Source organism: Odontesthes bonariensis, chromosome 10, assembly GCF_027942865.1.
Source record: "Odontesthes bonariensis isolate fOdoBon6 chromosome 10, fOdoBon6.hap1, whole genome shotgun sequence".
NCBI classification, from domain to species: domain Eukaryota; kingdom Metazoa; phylum Chordata; class Actinopteri; order Atheriniformes; family Atherinopsidae; genus Odontesthes; species Odontesthes bonariensis.
Genome location: NC_134515.1, coordinates 35,451,153 through 35,469,937, shown reverse-complemented (window position 1 = coordinate 35,469,937; position 18,785 = coordinate 35,451,153). Strand labels below are relative to the sequence as shown.

General features: G+C 43.1%; 1 protein-coding gene across 3 annotated transcripts in view; it reads left to right on the top strand.

Annotated features, from left to right (window-relative positions):
• The window catches only part of dnajc5ab (DnaJ (Hsp40) homolog, subfamily C, member 5ab), a 24,283-nt gene extending 5,498 nt beyond the window's left edge, over positions 1-18,785 (top strand). Inside the window, exons 2-6 of one of the 3 annotated variants that reach the window (XM_075475388.1) lie at positions 11,906-12,077; positions 12,740-12,953; positions 15,332-15,503; positions 15,667-15,790; positions 17,624-18,785. In XM_075475388.1, coding sequence (XP_075331503.1) covers positions 11,971-12,077; positions 12,740-12,953; positions 15,332-15,503; positions 15,667-15,761 — 588 coding nt within the window. In that variant the 5' untranslated portion in view covers positions 11,906-11,970 and the 3' untranslated portion in view covers positions 15,762-15,790; positions 17,624-18,785. Of the gene's footprint in view, positions 1-11,905; positions 12,078-12,739; positions 12,954-15,331; positions 15,504-15,666 lie in introns of all 3 variants that reach the window. The other 2 variants (XM_075475387.1, XM_075475386.1) reach the window with 2 other exon arrangements.

The window sequence follows — 18,785 nt, the reverse complement described above, 5'->3', positions numbered from 1 at the left end:
GAAGACGGGCTGCTGCGTTTTGGACAAGTTGTAGCCGCGTGAGAGAGGTGGAATTTATGCCGGCATATAGGGCGTTGCAGTAGTCTAAGCGGGAGGTGACAAAGGTATGGATGACATTTTCAAAGTTTTTAAAAGATAAAAAAGGTTTAACCTTGGATAAAAGCCTTAGTTGATAAAAACTGGATTTTACGACCATACTGATTTGTTTCTCCATTTTAAAAATTGGATCTAAGGTCACACCAAGGTTTTTTGCCGTGTCTTTGACATAGGGTCCAAGAAGGCCTAGGTCAATAGGTGGGGCAGGGGAAGTATTGGGACGAAACGCTAAAACTTCAGTTTTTTTTTCATTAAAATTTAGAAAATTAAGGGCCATCCAAGCTTTGATTTCCTCCAAGCAGTTGAGTAGACGTTTGAGGGACTGGGGGTCATTTTCTTTAAAAGGCATATAAATTTGAGTATCATCGGCATAGCAGTGGAAAGATACATGGTACTTTCTAAGAATAGACCCAAGGGGGAGCATATACCGGGAAAAGAGTAGAGGGGCAAGAATGGATCCTTGCGGCACGCCACAAGAGAGGTGCAGAGGAGGACAGTGAATCCCTCAGACAGACAGAAAAGCTTCTGTTTGCCAGGAAGGATTTGAACCATTGAAGGGCAGTGCCTCTGATGCCAACACAGTGCTCTAGGCGTGAAATTAGGGGTGGGCGATATGGAAAAAATGTTGTATCACGATTTTTTTGCATAAAATCACGATTTTGATTTTTTATCACGATCTTCCATCCAAAAAAAAAAAAAAAGACCAATTACAGTAGAGGTAAGTCGGTATGCTGAACCACAGAAGAGCTAAGGAGTAAAAGAAAGAATTTGGCAATCAACACATTGTAATTCAACTGTAACCCAATTCAAGATGAAAAATAATGATCTAATTAATGACATCTGACACAGTGAGAGTGAAGCAACCGGAAATAGAAAAACGAACCACTGATGACGACTTGACTCCACCTCATGATGCCATTTAGCAACAGATGAGCAACGCTGCATGTTCATTTACTGCAGCCACAGTCACGCACTGCCATCACCAGAGCGCCCTAAAGGAATACTTTTCAACTGTGTAATGTTTGTCACGGTCGCGGTGCATCCCTTTTCTCTTGCACCGTAGTTAGCTTACGAGCTAGCGGTTTCCTCATCCGACCCAAGAGTGCTGCTGCTGGCCGTGAGTTTCTCCCGTGCGCCGCTATGGATGTGCTGTGGATGGTGCCGCTGCTGCTGTTCCCATTACTGATGTGGACCAGCAGCAGTGGGTTAGGGTAGAAGAAAACCCGAACCAATTCCAAATTACAGAGGTTGATTTCCTCTTCTTCACCAGCTCGTCGGCTTGGCTTTCAGCCATGGCTGTCCATTTGTTTTCTAAGTTTTTACAAACACAACATGGAGGCGTGTAAGAAAGTGTCACGACGCACAGTTCGCTATGATTGGTCGGTTCGGTTAAGGACGCCCTACGTCTGCCGCATCGGCGGGAACCAGCATTAAAAAAAAACAAAAAAAACATTGCGCTGATTGGCAAAGGCGATCTATACGGTTTCTCTAATTTGGCAGATCGCCTGCGATTCTCCACTCTTCCTCGCCAGTCACGATTTTATATCGTCAGATCACCTCTGACGTGAAATTAAAATGTTGTGGTCAACAGTATCAAAAGCAGCAGTGAGGTCTGAGTCAGAGTCAGAGTCACCAGAGTCAGTGGCTAATAAAAGATCATTAAAAACCTTGAGGAGTACTGATTCTGTGCTGTGGAGTGCTTTAAAACCAGACTGGAGGGGTTCCAGGATGCCATGAGAGTCAAGAAAAGATTGCAATTGTTGTAGTACTAATTTCTCTAGGACCTTGGATAAAAAGGGGAGCTTTGAGATGGGTCGATAGTTAGAGAGAATTGTGTTGTCCAAATTAGGTTTTTTGATGAGTGGCTGTACTACTGCATTCTTAAAAGACTGTGGTACACAACCTGAGGCAAGGCTACAGTTCATAATGTTTAATATGCTGGAGCCTGTGGACTCAAGTGTTTGCTTGATAATAAATGGGGGCACTACATCTGATTGACCAGAGGGAGGTTTTAATTGGCCAATTGTTTTGGTTAAGTTTGCCAGAGATACAGATTCAAACTGATCAAAAGTTACTGTGGATGTAATGGGGATAGAGGGGTCAGAGGGGGGAGGGGTTATCATAGCTCTGATGTTGGTGACTTTGGAGATGGAAAAATTCAAAAAATCGTCAGCAGTTACTGAAGAGGTGTCTAGCTCCACATGCTGGCTAGGGTTGAGAGCACTATTTATAGTGCTAAACAGAATATGCGGTTTATCCCTATTTCGCTGGACAATGTCCGAGAAATACTTGTTCTTTTCGGATTTGACAGTTCTCTGGTATTTTGTCCAGGTTTCCTTAAGAATGTCTAGTGACACGTGTAATCTGTCTTTTTTCCATTTGCGCTCCGCCCTCCTGCACTCTCGTCTGACAGCGCATGTAGTGTCAGTTAGCCAAGGCTGTTTCTTGGCTTTAGGGCACAGGGTTTTAAAAGGTGCAACGCAGTCCAGGATGTTATTACAAGTCGAATAGAAAGATGCAGTCAGCTGCTCAACGTCACAGCAAGCAGCGGGGTCATGAGGCTCAGCAGCATTATCGAAAGCAACAGAGAAACAGGAAACTGAGGTGGAGTTAATGCGTCGCCGACGCACAGAGGCGCGCGCACTTGAAACATTTACAAGGCAGGGGACTTCAAATATTATCGGCATGTGATCGGAGAATACAGCGTCAAGAGTGTTCAGGTTTTGCACGATAAGCCCATAAGATAAAACCAGATCCAATTTGTGCCCCAGTATTTGGGTAGGGCCCGACACTGACTGGGCAAGATTAAAAGAGTCAATAAGGTTTAAAAAGTCAGTTGACAGTGGCTTGGACGGACAGCAAACGTGAATGTTGAAGTCACCCATTAAAAGCACACGATCCTATTTGGTCATGACCCCAGACAAAAACTGGGAGAAATCTTGTATAAAATCCTTATTGTATTTTGGGGGACGGTAGACCACAGCGCATAGCAGTGGTTGGGGGAAGATCAGTTCGAACGCATTCATTTCAAAACTTGCGTACTGCGCCATCGAGACTTGTCTGCATTTCAAAGAGTTTTTGAAAACAGACGCCAAACCGCCACCACGACCTGTAGTCCTCGGTGCGTTTAAAAAAGAACAGTTTGCAGGTAAAAGCTCCGTCAGGGGGCTCAGCTCACCTGGGCTCAGCCAGGTTTCTGTGACGCACAGCAAATCCAACTGGTGCGATTTGAAGAAGTCATTTAGGATGAAAGTCTTGTTACACAGCGATCGTGCATTCACAAGTGCAAACCTGATGGGAGCTGCTTCGCAGTCCTTTCGGGGTGCCCGACCTACTGGTCGGAGATGACAGCGGTTCACCCCTCCTCTGCGGAGCCGAGGTGAACGGAGGCGTTGGGTGTGGCAGGCCTCGGGGGGAGCGACGACGGTTCTCAGCCAGGTGTACGCGGGTTCCAGGGAGCACCGTGATACAGTCAGGCTGCGATCGGGAGGAAAATCCAGTGCTCTGGTCCGACGACTTGATCCAGCAGTCAGCGACAGATGGATTTTCAGCTTCACCAGTCGACCACTGCGCTTGCCCCGACGTTTACGCCTTCGGCACCGCTTCAGGTCAGGTCCGCGGAATATGCACGCAGGTAAATCCAAAGAAAGTTAGAGGGGGATGAGGGTTCCGTCCACCATAACTCCAACGCAACACATTTTCAAAGTTTGTGTGGATATTGAGGAGAGACTGTCGGTCATAGACGAGCAGACCGTTTACTTTGATTGTCACATAAAACAACGTCAAGACAAACACAGAGAGACACACGAGAGCTGACAGCAGCGGACGGCAGGCCACACACACTGGCGCCATCACGCATGACAGGAAGTCAAATTATAAGTAGGGCTGAGCGAGTTAACTTGTGTTAACTCGCGTTAACTCATTGATTGTTTAACTCCGACAAATATTTTATCGTGCATTAACGCATGTTTTATTATTTATTTTATTATTGTAAAAGTCTGTCGCTCACAGGCTTTTATTTTGTAAAAGTCTGTCGCCCACAGGCTTTTATTTTGTAAAAGTCTGTCGCTGTCTGCTGCGGAACCGGAAAAGAAAGTAATCGGCGGATCCACCAAACATGGAGAAGGGTACGGAACTTTTACTCGGCCATTTTCATTTTAAAGTTCTTCCAGACGGCGGAGTCGACAGAACCAAAGTCATCTGTAAACACTGCCAAGTTGAATTGTCTTCTCAGCGTAGTAGTTCCAGTCTAAAATATCACTTAAAGGCAAAACACACAACTGATAGCAGCAAGTCATTCAAGGAAACAGACAGTGGAGCGAGGCTTCTACAGAAAAACTACAGAAAGATGCTGATGTTAAAAGTGTGTTTGCACAACAAATGTTATGGCACTTTCATTCATATGGCAGCACATTTAAAATAAAACTAAATGCTAAAAGCTATACACTACTTTTGAACTCATTTTTAGATTTTGCGTAGAAATGCGATTAATTGTGATTAATCAGGGAAATCATGTGAATAATTAGATTAAACATTTTAATCGTTGCCCAGCCCTAATTATAAGTTTAAAAAAGAAAGCAAAAAGTGCAGATTTGCACAATAATAGTATAAGTATTGCACACAGTGTTCACTGAGAAGAGTGGCTGCAGATTTCATGTAACTGTACATATTATTTACATGTGAGAGCTCAGGGTGGTCATGGCTTTAGGACAGAAACTGTTTCTCAGTGTGTTCGTCCTCGCTCGTAAGCTTCTGTAGCGCCTACCAGGCGGCAACAGCTCAAACAGCTGAGAACTGGGATGTGGACTGTCCTTGGTGATGTTGCGAGCTCTACTGAGGCACCAGGTGGAGTAGATGTCCATCAGGGAGGGGAGAGGACAGCCAACGGTCCTCTGAAGCCTCGCTCTGTCTGCCTCAGTGGAGCTCCTGTACGAGGTGGAGACGAGCGGTAGAAGGCCAGCAGCAGATTGTCCAGATTGTTCCTCCTTTATGACAATCTTCTTATTCAAATAACTATTAGTTTGATTTTGAGGAAAATTTTCTACTGAACCAAGCAGCTTTAATGGAAGATTAATAAATAGAAAATGTCTAAAAATACTTCTACGCTTTATTTTCTGTTAATGGACAAATCATTGCCATGTTACCACTTACCACACTTTATATTGTGGTCTCATTCACTGTAATCATGTGGGATGGTGTTACTTCCAATCATTTCTCTTTCTCTATTTGCATTTTTCATGAAATAGTGTGGAGACTCTTAGCTTAGCAACTCACATCTGGTCTACGTCTTCCTCAGACAAACTATAAGCCATATCTTTGCTATGAGCAGTAATGCAATAATCTGTGTGGTTGCGCTGACAAAAAAACACACCTATTCTGCATCCATTTTTGCTTTCCTCTGGCACATCTTTGTATATCACATATAAAGCTGACTGGCCAAGGTGTTTTTCAAACCAGATTTATGTGTGTGAATGAGCACATACTGTATATATTGAAAATAAGGCTAGGAGGGTTCCAAGTAATACCACTGCAGCAGAATTTAGTTTGTTGTTTACTGTGCCAGTTGTTTATGTTTATGTTTATGCATTTGGCAGACACTTTTATCCAAAGCGACTTACAGGTAGGCAGGCAGGATAACGGCCCAAGGACCCCTACTGGAGATAGTACCTTTCATGCAGGAGATTTGAACCCAGGTTACCCACATGAAAGGTGGAAATCTTACCACTACACTACCAGTTGTTGCAGTGAGGTCTCATTACAGTGTCATGGGTGTTCTTCACACTAAAGGGGTGAATGATGACTTCTTATTTAATCTGGGCCTTTTTGATATTATTGGTTTCTATTACCTCGGCTCTTCTCTTGGTCTCTGTCCTCACCTCCTGTGCTTGCATCTCTTGTTGGTGGGATTAAGACATGAGCCGAAGAAGCAAGTGTGTGTAGATTTAGAAATGTGAGAAAGGGAACAATCAAACTAGTTTCTTTGGTCAAACACAGGAGGACAGTGGAGAGAAGTCATTAGCAACTTGTTTTGAAATTCTCAACTCTGTTTTTCCAGCAGAAGCAGGCATTGGCGAAGTTGGTTGTCTGGGGTAAGAAACAGCCAGTTGTCCGTGTGAGTTAGGTGTTCACTGTTTTACAACTGATTCATGGAAGAAATTTCCTACTTTCAAAAATACTTTTTACATACTTGAGTTTTTTTTTCTGATTTCAGAGACCTTTTCTTATTTGTACTTCAAAAAACACATTAAAAACATTGATAGCGTGAGTGATATTCTTACTGCATTATGAGAGCAATGACTACAACAGCAGACTCGAGTTGAGGTCAAATTCTTTCATAAGTCAAGTCACGTTTATTTGTATAGCACATTTCATGTACAAAACAATTCAAAGTGCTTTACATAAAATAAAAGCATTGCAGCAGGGAGTGTAAGAAGAATAAGAATACATAAGATAATATAAAGAGAAACAAATAAAATAATTTGAATTCATTTAAAAACAAGCAACAATCCAGATGAGTTTAAAGATAGCGTGCAGATTTCATGCATAGACACATGAGAAAAGAAATGTTTTTAACCTGGATTTAAAAATGTCTCCATTTGGTGAAAGTTTAATCTCCACTGGCAGTTTGTTCCACTTGTTTGCAGCATAACAGCTAAATGCTGCTTCTCCATGTTTAGTCTGGACTCTGGACTGGACCAGCTGACCTGAGTCCTTGGATCTAAGAGCTCTGCTAGCTTTATACATCAGAAGTGAAAAAACACTTTCTTTTAATTCTGCATACGTGTGTTTATAGCTATCTTGCATTGTTTGGAGGGCTGGTTGTTTTTCTCATCAGCTAAGTTGTTGCCAAGCAACAGAAGCAACACCGCTACCTATTGATGGCGATGGTGACGACTTTAACCATACCTCTCTCTGCTACACTCTAGCAGGGAGAGGTGTCTTCACTCTATATGTTTCTCATCTGATTTTTACTATATTTATTTTGTTATGTATCTATAACAATAGTATCTTTTTGTAATAATTTATACTGCAGTAATATAACTCCCCTTCTGTAATGAGTAAAGAATATATATATATATTTTAAATTAATTTAACTGAACTGGACTGAATTGAATTGAATCGTGCACATCATCTTAAGTGAACACTTCACGTGTACAGAATACAATAGAGAGAGAGGTGACTGGTAGAGGCAGTTTGGGGGTAGATGTGACCTTGATGTAGGGATGAAAGCGTCTCTATGGAGAAATGCAGATTGCCATAAACAAAATTCCAAATCAGTTAATGGCCGAGGCCTCTGCAAAAACAGACTGCTTACAAGTTGCAGATGTGATCGAAAGCGGTAGCTTTGCCTTCTGGCCTTTTGCGTCAGCAAGCCTACATGGTGTCTTACTTGAGTTAACAGAGTAAGTTTTAATCACAATAGATATTTGGAAAGGATGACTCCCAGACTGCTACCAACAAAAAATCCCACATGTCTCAGTGCAAGAACTACTTCCACTGCTGTCTTGTTGCTTTGAGGTTGTTGTCTTTTTAATTGCTTGTGGTTGGCAGTTATGCTGCGATGGTACGCCATTTCCATTCAGCGAGGGGTGTAGAGCACCATTTTATTAGGTCTCTGTTTAAGAAATTCACACATATGTTCACATATGCTACGCGATGCATCCACTGTAACACCATTCAAAGGATATCTGTTGGAACAGGGAAACACGAGTTAATGACCACAATAATGTCACATGTACAGAAAGAGAGTAAAGTGAGGAAAGGTGTGACAGATGAGGCCCCCCAGCGGTCTGGGCCTATAGCAGCTTAACTATGGGATGTTTCAGGATCACCTGAGCCATCCCTAACTATAAGCTTTATCAAAAAGGAAAGTTTTAAGCCTGGTCTTAAAAGTGGAAAGGGTGTCTGCTTATTCCACTAGAGAGGGGCCTGATAACTGAAGGCTCTGCCTCCCATTCTACTTTTAGAAACTCTGGGAACCTCAAGTAAACCTGCAGTTTGGGAACGAAGTGCTCTGTTAGGAAAATATCTTACAATGAGATCTTTAAGATATGATGGAGCTCGGTCATTAAGAGCTTTATATGTTAGGAGAAGAATCTTAAATTCTATTCTGAATTTAACAGGGAGCCAATGAAGAGAAGCTAAAACTGGAGAAATATGATCTCTGCTGTTAGTTCTCATCAAAACTCTGGCTGCAGCATTTTGGATCAACTGAAGGCTTTTCAGAGAATATGTGGGACAGCCCAATAATAAAGAATTACAGTAGTCCAATCTTGAAGTAAGAAATGCATGGACTAGTTTTTCTGCATCACTCTGAGACAAGATGTTCCTGATTTTAACAATATTACGAAGATGAAAGAAGGCAGTCCTAGAAACCTGTTTTATATGCGAGTCAAATGATAAATTCTGGTCAAAAATAACTCCAAGGTTCCTCACTGTAGAACTAGAAGCCAAGAAATACCATCTAGAGTAACTATATAGCTAGATAATTTCTCCCTGAAACGCTCAGGTCCAAAGATAACGACTTCAGTTTTGTCTGAATTTAGAAGCAAACAGTTCTGAGTCATCCAGGTCTTTATGTCTTTAAGACATGCTTGTAGTCTGACCAACCTATTGGGTTCATCTGGTTTTATAGATAAGTACAACTGGGTATCATCAGCATAGCAATGGAAATTTATGCCATGCTGTCTAATAATGTTACCTAATGGAAGCATGTATAAAGTGAAAAGAATCGGTCCAAGCACAGAACCCTGAGGAACTCCATGACTTACTCTGGTGTGTGAGGAAGATTCTTCATTTACAAGAACAAACTGAAATCTATCAGATAAATATGACTTAAACCAGCCTAATGCAGTTCCTTTAATCCCAATAACATGTTCAAGTCTGTGTAATAAGATACTGTGATCGACCGTATCAAATGCAGCACTGAGATCCAACAGGACAAGCACAGACACAAGTCCGCTATCAGAGGCTAAGAGGAGATCATTGGTAACTTTCAGCAGTGCAGTTTCTGTGCTATGATGCACTCTGAATCCTGACTGAAACTCTTCAAACAGATTATTTCTGTGTAAGTGATCACAAAGCTGAGCTGCAACTATTTTTTTCAAGAACTTTAGACATAAAAGGGAGATTGGATATAGGTCTATAATGAGCCAACACCTCTGAATCAAGAGTAGGTTTTTTTAAGTAAAGGTTTAATTACAGCAACCTTAAAAGGCTGAGGTACATATCCTGTCAACAAAGACAGATTGATCAATCCATGCCTGCAGCTGCTGCAGAGTCTTTTAAAGCTACACTTAATGCCAATGAATCCCTTTTTAATTCAAAAGCCAGTCATTTTTTGACCTATGTAAAGAGGACTTAATAGACGATGTTGTGTCATTCCTAGGGATGGGAATTGATAAGATTTTTACGATTCCAATTCCATTTTATATTCTGCTTAACGATTCGGTTCTTTATCGGTTCCCTTATCGATTCTCATTTGGAGAAAAAGGACAACAAACCGGTCGATTCGCATTAACTTTGTTTAGTGTAGAAGTAACACGAGTCATGACCTTACAAACCCAACAACGGTGAGGTCCACATTGGTCTATCCTGGCCTGGGTAATTTAACTCTTCCTGCTCTGGTGAAAGGAGAAGCTGGAGGTAGAGGTGAACTGGGGGTAGTACCACCAGCCTCTGGCTCTGAGCCAGTCAGGCTCTGTCTCTCATGATTTCATCTAAATGTAATGCCTGAGAAGGCATTCATTTAACCTTAACCGTTACTAACAGCAGCTTTTACAATCAGGCAAATGCTGCTAACATGATAGGCAGTGTTAGTTAGTTAGTTAGTTAGTTAGTTAGTTAGTTAGTTAACTGCAGTGTTAGCCGAGGACAAGCTAACGTTGCTGGGTTCAGATTCACCAACGTTAATCATTCATTCATAGTTATTGCATGTTGGTAGTATTTCCTCCCTTTGGTGAAATATTCACTTTACAAGTTGCCCTGTTGTCGTCTATTTTAGGGATGTGTAATCAAACTTTCGAGAGTTTGTACCGCTTGGGCGCCATGTTTACTGTTGACTGCTGGCTGCACTGGACTCGCCACGCAACGTTGCGTGGTGACGTCATTCGCGCCCAAAAATTGCCAAACGATTCCAAGGAATTGAAACACTGGGAACCGGTTCTCAACAAGAAGGTTTTCGATTCCCATCCCTAGTCATTCCCCTGATCATTGGGAAAGGTCCTGGGAGGAGGACAGGAAAAGAAAAGCTCAAATGGCAATGAGGGAAGATGGGGTGGGGGTGATGCACATTAATGAAGAGGTGATGACAAAGCGTCAGAGCGGGATGATACTCTGAGCAGTGTTTACAGCATGAGCAGCTGAGTACTCATCACAGCTGAGTGGGTGGAAACATAGAAAACGTAGATAAAGAACATCGCCAAAAACGAGGCAACAACTTTGTGGCACCTCGTCCTGAACATAGAATAAACAAAAAATAAGCCAAACACGATCTCCATCCCGGGAGAAGTGGTGCGGGTGGTGAACTCTAACAGATACCTGGAAGTTTAGCTGGACATACCACATTGTGGTAAAAGCTAAAGAAAGGTCCGGTGATCAGCAGACCTCATAGACCAAGGGGCAACATATCGCTGGAGCAGGTCAGAGGGGCAGATCTATGTTGTCAGTAGATATGAGCTGATAAATACACTTAATGTTTGAGGTTATTCAGATATTCCAATTTGTTCACCAAAGGTCCACCACACCAGTGCATATTCAGGTATAATCTACAAGGGCACAATGCTACCTTAACATCCAACTGCTGTGCTTTTTTTCTTAGATCAAACTGAATGTTAACATTGTCCATCCATTATTTTCTGTTCTCTCCTAGTCCAGCTCCACTGGTTCGCCTGTCCCAGCAGCCATCGGGCAAAAGGCGGGGTATACCCTGGATGGTGGCAGATCCATGGCAGTGCCAACACAGAGACAAACAAACATTCCCACCACACCACTGTGCAGCTAACATTGTGTAAAATGTGTGGAGTTTACACGTTTGCCCACGTATGCAGCGGATCTCTCCCGCACTCCCAGAGAGCAGCATGCATGCTTCTTTTGTTTCTGTGTTGGTACTGTGATGTGGTGGGAACATGTCCAGGGTGGTCCCTGCTTCTCTCCCAGTGGTAGATGGGATAGGCTCCAGTCCTCCCACTACCCTACATGAGATTAAGCAGGCATAGGAAATACACGGATATAAAAAACCAAGCATCTCATTCTTTAGGTGAATTGTAAGCCGTAAATCCTGCATTCTCTACAGTGCAGTCCTTGTCTTTATTAACAAATATTGAGTGTCCCAGTATGCAGGATGCAAATCCTCGCCCCTCCTCATCTGATTATCCTGCCGCTCGCATCGACTATGAGGAAGATCTACGCAGTAGCTGCGTGTAATCCTGCTTGTAATGACACTCACATAGTTACATATTTGTAGCAGCTCTCACCTACTTCCTGCTCTGAAGTGAAGCCCCACAGTATGGAGCCACTCCCCGTAGTTCTGATGACTAACTTGTTTACTGCTCCTTAATGTTTCACTTTCAGGAAGCTTGTCATTCATCCAGGTCCCCACCTTATACCTCTGCTTTACCAATGGAGTTAGGTTGCCAGGTTTAAACCCTCAGTTCCATTCTCTGCCCTGAATAAACATTTCAAACTCTTATCAGGAAAAAATGCCACTTATTTTCTGATATTTGTGTGTGTCTGTCTGTCAGTTTGAGTATTTGCTTAAAGCCATTAATAGTCTGACCCTTTTATTGGCTTGTTTATCTTTTTATCCAAGAGCTGACAGGCTGAGAGAGCGAGAGGGCAAGTAACAGAAGGACAGAGACGAGAGAAAGAAAGGCCATGGACCACCAAAGGCAGAGAACTCTCTCCACATCTGGAGAATCCCTGTATGCCGTGCTCGGAGTCGACAAGAGCGCCACTGCAGAGGACATCAAGAAATGTTACAGGTACTTTGCAAATGTACACGGACAGAGGAAAGTTCAGTAGGAGCCCTGCAGAGAGGAAGTCCCTCTGTTGATGTAACGTTTTAGTTTGTGAACCACTAGAGGGCGTAAGAGGCCTGTAAGCGCTTCTTTTAATGGCTTAAAGGAGGCATCATGTTTTAGTTTGCAACTAATAATCCCACTTACTGAATACAGGGATAAACAGGGATTTAAGGCACACATTTTCATGCTTTGAAACCATTTCCACTAAGCGTGCTAATTCATGTGATTTCTAACTTATTACTTTATTTTGATAAATTAAGACTAATTGTATTCTCCATTTTTACCGGAGTCCTGCGTGATTATTAGATGAGACGAAGAGGAAGCTGTTAGTGGAACAGTTGGAAACTTATCTTAAAAAAGAAAATGTTGGTATATCTCAGCTCTATGCAGGCTGGAAAATGTTCACTTTAGATATTCTTCCTCAGAAGAGAAGAAATGACAGCCGACTCACTGAAATCATCGAGATTTGTTGGTTTGTTTTCACATTGAAGATGAGCTCTCCAGCTTCCTCCGCAGCGTTCATCCACTGCTTTTTAAAATTGGCTGTGTTTGATTGACATGTTGTAGAATAGTTGAGCACTCCGTTAATTGCCGAGCCTTCCACCCCCTCTCCCGTTTTACAGGAAACTGGCCTTAAAGTTTCACCCAGATAAAAACCCGGACAACCCAGACACAGCCGAAAAGTTTAAGGAAATAAACAACGCTCACTCTATCCTGGTCGACCCCACCAAGAAGAACATCTACGACAAATATGGCTCCCTGGGGCTCTACGTGGCGGAACAATTTGGAGAGGAGAATGTCAACACCTACTTTGTTCTGTCCAGCTGGTGGGCAAAGGTATGTGAAGCAGTTCTATGGTAACCTGGTAACCATGGTGACATTCAGACAGAATGAATGAAAAAGCAGAAAATCTTTCATAGTCAGCTCAGAAGATTAAAGTGGATCTCTTGAATTAGGAAAAGATAAAGTCTTTCTCTTTAGTGTTATTGTCCCAAATGGGAACTAATGTAAATGAACACAAGCACATCCAAAAGCATTTGAATTTATCTATGAAGAGAATTACCGATCTGAAGAAAACGATGTTGGCAGATAGATGCTGAATCAGCACCTGAGCTTTTAACCTTTTTCAAACCATTTAAAAAAAACTGCTAAAAGCATCAATGATAAGGAATACTTTGGGAGTTAATAGGTTTGAGCGACCGACAAGTTCTACTCCTAAACATATTTCAGTGAAACTAAAGCATTCCATTACGGTCATTTTGCAGACGCTTTTATCCAAAGCGACTTACAATAAGTGTGTTCCACATCGGTAGGCAAAAGAACTTCGGGTCACAAGAAATCATAAGTGCATTTCCTTCCAAAACCAAACAGCTAAGAGCAGAACTAGTGCTAGAGTAAGTGCGAGAAGTTAGGTACCGAGACAGATGGGAAGACAATTTAGAAAACAAATAAGTGCGTAAGAAGCTGGTCCTAAGAGGGCGGATCTGGGTAGTGTTTCCTGAAGAGATGGGTTTTCAGACTGACATCAGTCGGGAGATCGTTCCACCATCGGGGTGCCAGAACAGAGAAAAGCCGTGACCGTGTCGATCGTGCGCAGGGACCCCTGAGTGACGGGGCAGCCAGGCACCTGGTGGCCGCAGAGCGAAGTGGTCGGGCGGGGGAGTAGGGCTGGACCACAGCCTGGAGGTATGAAGGAGCTGCTCCTTCCACTGCCCTGTAGGCCAGCACCAGAGTCTGAAACTGGATGCTGCAGCTGCAGGGAGCCAGTGTAGAGAGCGGAGAAGGGGAGTGGTGTGGGAGAACTTGCGGAGGTTGAACACCAGACGAGCAGCAGCTTCCTGATCCAGCTCCAGCGGTCTGATGGCAGAAGCCGGGGCGCCAGCAAGGAGGGAGTTGCAGTAGTCCAGGCGGGAGATGACCAGAGCCTGGATGAGCACCTGCACTGAAAAGCAGGTGCAGGGGAAGAGCAAGCATTGCAAAGCAAATCAATGTAAACTTAAAAGTAGTTCCACACAAACGCAGCCGTACACAGGCGCAGTTTTACAGCACCTACTGTTTGATTGTACACCAACGGCACCCTGGGGGGGGGGGGTGTTTCATACATCTATCCTTTGTCTCAGCTTCATTTTAAGTTTTTGGTTACTGCGATGAGAGCAAGAAAAAAGAAGATGTGATGTTGAGAACACCACGCAATAGGATGGTGCAACAACCAATCAGAGCGATGAAGAAGGATTACGTAGTCAGCGTGACGGAACGTACATGGTGGAAAACGTCCTTTTTTTTCAAGAAAAACTTAAAGCAATACTATGTAACATTTCTACCTTAAAATAACAGCTTGAAAAAAATTGTGCGGCTGGAATGAGTTTTAATATTACGATTGGCCTGTCTCCTATGCCCTTCGGGGGTCTGAGTTGGAATAACTGCGCTATGTAACTTTGCTGGAGCGGCCCGGGAGCTGAGCGGAAGTACTTCGACTTGCTTTCTGGCACACCTATCGCAAAAACAAATAGACCCCTCTCACGCTCCCAGGTACATTTGATTACTCTTACCTTCTCGGTCGACATAGCTTGCACCTTCTGACTCCTCGCCGGTTCGTCAACAAACGTGAAACGTGAAAGCGAAAGGGTGTTGTATTTACGACAGTGTAACCGTACATTACCTCCAAGCCTGTAGGGGGAGCTCCATAATGGGCTTTTTGAGAAGTTACATTGTATTGCTTTAAGTGCAGTTATCTGTTCGTCTCGCAAAGAAAAATGTATATTTAAATCTTCTAGAGTCGCTGCCAAAGCCAAATGGAAAGACTGTTGGCTGGGCGCAGCCATTGTTTACCTCTCTCTGGAACTACACACTGAAACGTCGCACCTCTGTCGTCACTAGGTAGCCCGGCCTCGGACCCCGCTTCTCACGATTTGATTGGCCTGATTAAGTTTCGATTTTCAGCCTCGCAAAACGACCACAAGTGACTAGACTAGCCCGGGAGCAAATTCAATTTCAAATTCAATCAGGAGTAAAAAAGAACCTAAATGAAAGGATTTTTATTCGCTCGTCATCTAAAGTCAATTGAGAGCTGTGTCAGAAGTCTGCGTCCTACATCACTGTATGTCCTCTGTCTCTGTGTTCATCTGGAAGATAAAAGCAGCGTAGAATGAAGACATCTGCAAAGTGACAGTGAGTTGTGAAGCCGTCTCTCTATCTGTGTGATCTTCACCCCACAGGCCTTGTTCGCCTTCTGCTGCCTGGCAACAGGTTGCTATTGCTGCTGCTGCCTGTGTTGCTGCTGTAACTGTTGCTGTGGTAAATGTAAACCCCGGCCGCCCATGGACCAGGAGCCCGAGTTCTACGTGTCCCCCGAGGACCTGGAGGCACAGATGACTGCTGATGAGAGAGGTGAATACGAGGATGCTGCAGTTCTTTGTGGGGTGGGGGGGTCTATGTTTTCAGTAAACTGCGTCTCTTGAGTCGGGACATTTCTAATCAGTGGAACGCAAACGGCTCTTTTGGCTCTATGTTCCCACATAATTCTCTTTATATTTGTGTGTTTTCTACCCAGATGGCGAGCCCATCATGGTGCAGCCCTCGTCGGCCACGGAAAGCACCCAGCTCACCTCTGATGCACACCAAAGCTACAAGACTGACACATACTAGATGCACTCTCACACACATACAGCTCACAGGTAATCAGCTGCTAGGGCTGGGTGCTGGAGCCACCTTCTGACTTAGATTCCTATTTTTTCAAAGCAGATATAGCAGATAAGGAGTTCTTTGATACAGTTTGTGGTGTTAGACAACGGTGTTGTTGTGTAAAGCCTTCTGGTGTTTGTATCTCTCCTCTCACAGCCCAGCCTTCCCTCCACCTCTGGTGTCACTCGCTCAGTTTCCTCCTCCTTTGCTAATGTAGCAGCTTTGGAGCAAACAGCAAGCAACAAACCCGCGGAGCTTTTTTGTCAAACTGTGTTCACATGCCACTGAAGAGTTGCCAGCTGATGTTGCTTTTCTTCTGCCCGTGTGACCTCGTCTTTTTCCTCACTCGTAGTTTTAGATGTAAGAGCAGCTGGAACATAACGCCAGCTGCTGTCTGTGGGGAATCTGCAAGGCAACATTGCAATCATAAAGTCTTTGACCACTCATTTTAGGTGGGAGTCATTCAAATGTTGTCTGAATTGGCTGCATTTCAATCCCTTACCTGGAATTCAGCTGTAAATCAAATCCAGTAATAAAGCATATGAGAGCACAGAGAGCACGAGAGAAGCAAGATACTGAGGGTGACCGGTAGGTGTATGTAAGACTAAAGAACTGTGCTGTAACACTTTTATGAAAATAAATATTTATAAATGCCAAGACATATAGGATCCCCAGTATGTCTGGAACACCAGAGATACGGATGGGATTGTATAGCCAGCCCTGACAGCTACTTTATCAGCTGATGAGAGCCCTTCTGTCCGCCAAGCAAGCACCCTCAGTTCATCTGTGTCCGTAATCTTTCCTCTTCTCACACTGACACGCACACATGTGAAAGTACTGATGACTCAGCAACATACACGGGCTCAGCCCATTTCAGACAAGAGAAAGGAGGAGCGTTGAACCTGGAGAAGAGGCAGAACGGTTCGGATGCTTTCAGCCTTCAGCAAAGTGCATCCAAGTGATTCTGTTTCTCTCCTGACACAACACTTTCATTTCCTGAGAACATCCCAACACCGACACCCAGTTTATACGCCATATATCACACCATGTTTTTAGCTGCAACAGAGAAGCAGATCTCACCCATCAAGTAAGAGCAACACCTGTAAAATATGCACTGAATTTCAACTGGGAAACAAATGTTTTTTCTCATCTTTGGTGTAAAATTGGGTTCCAACTTTTTACACTTGATGTTTTTTCATATTGTGTACATGTCTGTATAATCACCAGCATCAACTGAAGAAAGGACGACGCTGCCTGAATCTGTCACTGACACAGTGTCATACAATCAATGTTTTACCATGGTCTTGAATGTAAAACTATTCTCGGACTCTGTTAATGATGGCATTCTTTGTCCTGATGAGTGTAGTAGTTCAGTGATTATGTCTGTATCTTCAGTGAGAAGCCGATTAAACGGGGTGGGATCCTTGTTTGCCCTCCGTACTTCCATGAACAGCAGCAGCTCCCGTCAGTGTGGAGGAGCGACTTTGTTTTCTTCCACTTTTCTTTCATAAACCAGACGAAAAAAGTTCAGTTCGAATTATCGTTGATGTACGTGAGGCCATGCTTCTACATAGAATTCCATAAAACAGCGTTGAAGAGCAAAGTCTAAGCAGGAAAGCTTTCAGATCCCACATGCTGGGGGCTTAATGGAAGCCAGCTTCAGACACATGCCCCTGACTGCAGGGAATCCCCTCTGGCCTGCAGACACATGACACAGCTAACTCTGAATTGTACCTGTGGAGCCATCCACTCATTGGTTCAGCTCGAGCCTCCTCTTCCTCATAGTTTCTTCTCTCCTCTCCTTCTTCATTGCTCTTTCCTTTCAGCTCGTCTCCTCCAAAGGGAAGAGCTCAGCTGCGTGCTCCACATCAAAGACTTTGTGCGTACCGTGGGATCGACATCAGAGTCCAGTGTTACAAGTTGAGACTTTTCCGGATACTAGTGACCCCTGTGCTTAGAAGATCGAGCTTACAGAAATACCGTGTCGGCCCCCCGTTTTGTTTTTTAGTTCACGCCTCGTCGAAATGGTGTACATGTTGTGTAAAGTGAATGCTTAGATCTCTAGTTGTTTGAGTCGGTCATAGAATTAACTATCTGTCTTTTCGTTGTATTTGTTTTTCTTATTTATGTTGTTCATGAAGGGAGGATATTGATATCCAAAGTCTTATTATCTTGTTCATGTGGCAGGAGTTGAGTAGAAGACGTAATAATCTTAGCAGTTTACGACATACAAACAAATCAGTCTTTTTAGGGTGTCATTTCTTTTCTAGCAAGCTTTTTTTTCTTGTTCTTTGTCTGGTAAAAGTAGCGATCCATTTGGAAGAAAGTGCAGAAAGAATGTGGTTGTTTTTTTTTTCGACAGTTTAAGTTTTGTAATAAAAAGAAAACAAAAAAAACAACTACACTGAACCAAAATGGCTAATTTATTTAGTGTTTAAAAAGCTCAGTCAAACGGATCTATACATGCAATAAGAGCTGATTAACTAGGTTAGACTTCCAACTGAAATGAGCAAATGTTTCAGATGATCTACAGGTTCAGCTTGATGTCCCTAAAGGAATTAAATGGAACTGAATCGAGTTGGAAGCAAACCTCTCTGCTTGATTGGTCGTGTTACTGCAGTTTAAAGCCCATCATACATGAACGCTTCCACTGTTCAATCCAGAACAATGACAGAAATGAGGATCCAGATGATAATTATACTGAATTATTTATTTGATTTTTCTTGTCTTTTTAATATCTGATTTAATTGCTAGCTGGTATATCAAGGAGATGTATAGAATTCTAGATGTGAACCATTTTGACAAAGATTTGAAAAGATGGCGGACGCTCTGTACATACACGCAGTGGATTCTGTAGAGATGTGGAGGTTTTCTGTTTCTAGCTTGTCTGTCAGGCGGACATTCAGTTTTAAAATAAATGTCTCTGATCCTTCAGAATGAACGTTTTCCCTGTGTGTTTCTTTGAATAAAAATGTGGAAAAGCCCCAA